Source organism: Rousettus aegyptiacus, unplaced genomic scaffold, assembly GCF_014176215.1.
Source record: "Rousettus aegyptiacus isolate mRouAeg1 unplaced genomic scaffold, mRouAeg1.p scaffold_m13_p_7, whole genome shotgun sequence".
NCBI classification, from domain to species: Eukaryota; Metazoa; Chordata; class Mammalia; order Chiroptera; family Pteropodidae; genus Rousettus; species Rousettus aegyptiacus.
The window spans coordinates 4,571,596-4,577,595 of NW_023416310.1; the positions used below are offsets into that span (position 1 = coordinate 4,571,596).

The 6,000-nt window shown below is 50.9% G+C and overlaps 1 protein-coding gene across 10 annotated transcripts in view; it reads left to right on the forward strand.

Annotated features, from left to right (window-relative positions):
* The window catches only part of GREB1 (growth regulating estrogen receptor binding 1), a 91,257-nt gene extending 85,925 nt beyond the window's left edge, over window positions 1-5,332 (forward strand). For 6 of the 10 annotated variants that reach the window (XM_036224626.1, XM_036224624.1, XM_036224628.1 and 3 more), the window contains exons 30-31: window positions 1,556-1,756; window positions 2,179-3,038. In XM_036224626.1, coding sequence (XP_036080519.1) covers window positions 1,556-1,756; window positions 2,179-2,775 — 798 coding nt within the window. In that variant the 3' untranslated portion in view covers window positions 2,776-3,038. Of the gene's footprint in view, window positions 1-1,555; window positions 1,757-2,178; window positions 3,039-3,449 lie in introns of those variants that run through there. The other 4 variants (XM_036224630.1, XM_036224633.1, XM_036224631.1 and 1 more) reach the window with 2 other exon arrangements.
* Window positions 5,333-6,000: the final 668 nt, after the last annotated feature.

Below are 6,000 nucleotides of genomic sequence, written 5' to 3' on the forward strand. Positions count from 1 at the left end.
GGAAGTGACGTGAGCTGCTGCGTCCCTGCGTCCGCGGGCCAGAGCCCCGCCCTCCGCTTGTCGCCTCCTCTGCCTCGAGGCGTGCCCCGGTGGCGCCTGATGCCCACTGCCTCTGTCCTTCCTGGGGTCCACTCACTCCCCACGTGGCTGTCCTCTCTGAGCCGGGCCGGGTCTGAGTTCAGACACCAGTTCCGTGGCCCTCCCCCTTTCCCATCAGCAGGGAGTGGCGCTTGCTCTGGGAACCAGAGTCCACCCTTATTTCTCTTGCAAAGTGGCAAGACACTTAAATAAGAGATCTTTACTTCCAGAAGATCTTGGAGTCATTTAGATTAGCTCCTCCCTCCCACATTGAGATTTCTTATTGAAACTGTTAGATTTACAGCTTAATTTGGGGAGAAGTCTGATCTTTACCAGATTGTCTTTTGACCAAAGAGCCCAATCTGTTTTAAAACTAATTTTTCTTTTAGTTCCCTCAGTAACATTTTTTAACTCTTAGGTATTTTGTCTTTATACCTATTTTGAGCCTTATCTTATTTTTCCTTTAGGTGTAATTGCATAGCGATCATATCAAGGAAAGCTAGTGATGTTTTATAGCTTTTCATCTGAATGAAATAACTTAGCTTTTACTTATTTATTCGTTGAGTGTTCACTGACCTCTCAGTCCCTTCACCCAGGAAGATGCAGTCTTGCAGCTGGGGCCAACGTCCAGTGTGTAGTGACGTGCTATTGTGCTAAGCACCCAAGGGTGATGTCTGTGTCGCAGGGAGACCTAACCTCCCTGGCGGCGGAGGTGCCGGCGTCCCTGAGGAAGTGTCATTGAAGCCAGACCTGGAGGATGAGAAGGAGCAGTGTATCCGGGCCCCGGAAGGACCCGGGTGACCGCGCTGAGGACGGGCGGGGAGTTTGGCAGGGAGGAAGCGTGAAGGCTGAGGGGCGGTGGGGGCTGGGGGGTGGCAGAGGTGAGCCGGAGGAGTAGGCAGGAGCTTATCGGCCGTGGGAACATTCTGGACTCCTCTCTGGGGACGGCGAGACGTCATCGAAGGGCGTGCGCCAGACGATTTGATTTGTTTTCGTCATGGTCGCCAGTCTCTCTGGCCGCAGCAGGGTTGGTGGCCGAGTAAGAGACCGTGGGCTCGATGCCGGACCGTCCGGAGGAAGTGGTGACAGGGGGCAGACAGCACCTGGGGGCCCGGGGCGTGGACCCTGCTGAGAGGTTTGCACCCCTGAATTCGGGGAAGAGTTCCCAGGGTCCTCTGGTTCTCCCGTTTCTTTCTAGGCCAGGTGGCTGATTTCCTCATGGAACGGTCAATGTCTACGGTTCTTCCTGATCGTACCGATCAGTCTGCACGTGCCCCACCTTAACAAAACCTAATGCTTCTTAACAGAGGGTTTTATTGTCGGAGTGTGTGTCCCCAGCGCATGGCACCGCTGCGTGACAACCAGCCCATTGCGACGGGGCCACCCACCCCGGGTTCCCACACCGCCTGGACGCCTCGGGAAGGCGCCCTCTGCTCCGGGTGGCGGGGAGCGGCTGACGCCTTCCTCCCCCACGCAGGTGTCCGACCACCCCGTGGCTGTCGTGCCGGCCCAGTACATCTGCGCCCCGGACAGCAAGCACCCGTTCCTCGCGGCCCCGGCCCAGCTCCTGCTGGAGAAGTTCCTCCAGCAGCACAGCCACCGCTTCTTCCCGCTGTCCCCGAGGAATCACGGCCACCCCGTGCTGTTGGTCGACTGCTACCTCAACCTGGGGTCCCAGGTAACTAACTCCCGGCGGGGGGCGCTGTCGGATCTGTAAATCCGAGACGTTCCCCCGAGACACACCAGCATCCAGGATGGAACTGTAACTTCGCCTCAGGTATTTGCTGAACTTTGCAGCTGCTGACGTAAAGGCTAAGAGAATTTAAATGGCTTGCCCCAATACAGTAAGTTAGGAATCCAACCGAATTCCGATGCCACAATGTTTCTGATTCTCTAATGAAGTAAGGAATAGATAGATCTGGATAAACCTCTTGGAATTGATTTTTAGGGTACAGATTTGGAAATAACATGAAAATATTGTTTCCGGCCCCAAAAAACTTGGAGCTCTACCAAGCAGTTGGTATTTGTCAGATGCAAAGCCCCGGCGTAACGTGGCTGGGTATCTCGTGGAGAGCGATGTTCTGGCCCCTTCCTTTTTAGATTTCCGTGTGTTACGTGAGCTCCAGGCCCCACTCCTTAAACGTCAGCTGCTCCGACTTCACGTTTAGCGGACTCCTGCTCTACCTCTGTGACTCCTTCGTGGGAGCCAGCTTTTTGAAAAAGTTCCATTTTCTGCAAGGTAACTTCCCGTACTCATATCCTGCCTCTTGGCGTGAATGCCGGTTGTCACCTGGCGCCTCCGTCGGGGTGACTTCTGGTCCTAGTCCTCACTTGCCAATTCATAAACTGAGGCTCAGAGTGGGACTGTGGCTGCTCCAACCATCCAGGAAAGTACAGGGGGCCAGGATGGGGTCCCCGGCGGCTCTCCTTCCCCCATCCTGGTCTGGATGGAGACGAGACACATCCGCTCTCTTTGAGGCAAATAGCAGATGTGTTCAACTTCTATGTCTGTTTTCCGTCCAGATTCTTAACATCAGCCCCAGGCCCCTCGGGCGTTTCTGTGTCCTGGTCGATGAGTTTTTCCTGCTCATCTCGGGGTTCTGCGCGCTTCTCGGCTTCTCTTCTCATCCTTCTTCTCCTTCTGTAGCTGTTTGCATGCGAGAGTGGTTCAGAGTGACAAACATTCATTCTCTATGACTTAAAAAAATGATTCCAGTCTAGCCGGGGTCCCTGTTCCGGTCCAGCTGGGGTCTCTGACTGATCTGCTCTTTTCCTTGGTCGCCCTTCGCTCTGACTTTTGGGAAGCTTTTCGTGTAACGGGAGGAAGGGACGTGTAGGCAGGGAAGTGGGAAGGTGGGTAGGTAGGTAGATAGACCAACGAAGGAATGAATGAGCGAACACAAATGATGTCTTGGTTATACTAGGAGCCTGGAGGAGGGAGAATTCCCGTGGCGGGGCTTGTGGGGAGGGGTGGGGGCTACACTGGGCCAGACTGGTGGGCGGCTTGGGCGGGAGAGGAAGGCGGGGTTAGGCTGTGAGGTGGGGCGTGGCAGGCATTCATGCTGTGGGTCAGAGCTGAGCTTGGTTTGCGATCAGACCAGTGTCCCCTTCCCGTTCTCCTCCCATTCTCCTTTGTGGAAGCTGCTTCTGCCTCCACGTTGTCTCTCACCTGCCAGACCTGCCAGTCACAGTGGCACTGTCTGTCTCGCTCAGATTGCGCAGCGCTCCAAAGGAAACGCGAGGTTGCCGGACATCTGGTCCTTCCCTTCCACGCAGCATCGTGTCTCGTGCCTGCAAGTAGAATCCAGGCAGTAAGTGTCGTTTGGATAAACTCACCTGTTTTCTGCTTGCCTCTGCCGTTGTCCGTGCAGGTGCGACCTTGTGCGTGATCTGTCAGGACCGGAACTCACTCCGCCAGACGGTGGTCCGCCTGGAGCTGGAAGATGAGTGGCAGTTCCGACTGCGTGACGAGTTCCAGACCGCCAACGCCAAGGAGGACCGGCCGCTCTTTTTCCTGACCGGACGACACATCTGAGGGAGATGCCGGCTGGCTTTCGGGACGAGTGGCGCCTTCAGAACCTCATGCTGTTGAGGCTAAAAAGAGAATTAGAACCTTAGGGTGCTGGATCTGAAATGGGCCCCAGAGCCGGTCTGTGTACAAGGGCGGACGTGGTGCACGCCAGGGCACCCAGGCCCGAGGCTGGCGGAGACTTACTGAGAGCCACAAGCTTGAGCGGGTGGCAAGCAGGAACTCAAGCCCGGGCCTCCCGAGTTCCGGGCTGGCCCACATCACCCTGGGCCACATCCAAGTCCATTTCATGGAGAACAAGGTTTCGCTTCCTGCCATGCCCTCCGTGTGCTTCCATGGACAAACTTGACTTTTTTCTTAGTTCTAAAGAATCGCTCCTGGCTTTTCCTGTGGAGGCAGCAGTATGTCGGGCATGGATATGACTCGAGCTATGTAGATTTCCCTATCATCACCTACTGCAAAGCAATACTCCGAAGGTAGATTTCCACCGTGAAGGCCAGAGGCAAAAAAAAAAACGAAGTGGGTCCTTGAATAAGAATTCCGTAACTGCCTACAGGTTTGCTTTTCAAAAAGCTGGCCCAGAGGTATCAACTTCCATAAAGCAAAACAAATTATTTTACTTCAGAGCAAACACAATTCTATTAAAATAGTATAGGGTAAATACCCTACCTCTTAGAAAGGGCCAAAGTAAAAAAAAAAAACCAAAAACCAAAAACCAAAAAACTTTCTTTAAACTAAAAATGTTTCAGGAAGGAATTTCAGAATACAGAGATCAACCTTAGGAAACAGAATTTGCCTTCAAAGGAAGGAGGAACGAATGGCTTACTTGAAACAATGAAAGCAACCAAAGCGATACATAATAGAGTTGGTAAGAACTAGACTTTGGACTAATTTATCGAAGCTCAGTTTTCAGTCCCTCAAATAGCTTGTCTGCTCTTATGGGTGCTTGGGCCCTGACCAGAGGAAGGGGGATAGACGGGCGAGGACAGCAGGGGTGTTTCATGATGCTCTCCCTGTCACGCGCCTGCCAGAATGGTTTTTAAACCAGCGTTTTAGAGCGCCACCTACAGGCCAGGCACTGGGACCGGTGCACTCACAATCAGGCTCTTGTTTAATCCGTCCAACAGCCCGTGTGGGTGGATTTATTCTCCCATTGGAAAGGCGAGGAGGGTGAGTCAGAGCGTGCACCTCGCCACGACGACACAGCTGGAAAGGAGCAGAAGCACAAGTCCGACTGCTGGATTCTGGGCTCCAGAGTCCGTCTCCCCCGACAGCACACTGCTTTCGGAGTGTCTGGTAAATGGAGGAGTAGTTTAACGATACTCGGAATGCATTCTTAAACATCCATCTTAGGCCTTGGTAAGCACTATCATGGATAACAATCCAAGAAGCAATTATTTTAAAAGATGATGCCAAAGAGTTAATGCCAATCTTCTCCCCCAAGGACAATAAAAGTCCATGAATATAAAAGATTTAGACCAATGTTTATAAAGTAATCACTTTGTATATGTCATTATTCCTATTTTGGAGTAAAAACTTACCTTCTTTAGTTCTATTTGTCTTTTTGTAAATAGGCAGCTTTTGTGCTGTTTCCTCATTTTATTAGTTAATTTAAACTTGAAAAGAAACCAAACTAATATTCTTGTTTGTTCCAGCCTTATAAATAAAACTTAAAATGCATGTGTTTTTTTTCTTTGGTGTGTGTTAACTGCATTGTTTTGAGAGGAAGTAGTGTGGCCAGTGATCTCTGGGGACTAGGGGACTACCCGCTCAAAATCTAATGGCATGACAGAAGAGACAGGTACGTTGACCTGCAGAGGGATCGCTGAAAGAGAAAACGGAGAGGGAGTTCGAAACGGAGGAAACCAAAGCCAAAAATGTGCAGAGAAGCCTGCCACACGGGAGGAAGATCTTAGGGGCGCTCTGAGCATCGTAGTGGCTCCAGAAGCATGGAGGGGAGCTGGGGATTTCGTTAGGATGATTAACTGGGAAGGTAGGTAGTTTGTAGCCGCTAGGCTGTTTGCTCCCGGCTCTTCCTGCCGCGCTCACCATCTTCCACCGACCTCCGTAGGCAAAGAGTGGATAGTAGTTGCCTCCCAGACTAGAGAATATAAACCAGAGTGGAAAGGAGACTGCTGGTTTCCATTAATATTTGTCTTTGTATTGCATTAATATTTTATTTTTTTGACTTAGGAAAAAACAAGTTTACATACCTTGTTTTTTAAATGTTTAATTTTTTAAATTTAAAATACGTGTGTCATAGGGTTTCCCTCCTCAGTTCCTTCCCTTTATGAGCATTTTAAAAATCTGAACATTTTAACAGCATTTAAAAATCAGTATAAATATCTAAATTGAGTGCTGCACCTTTTTAAGGCATTGTTATTCATGCTTTT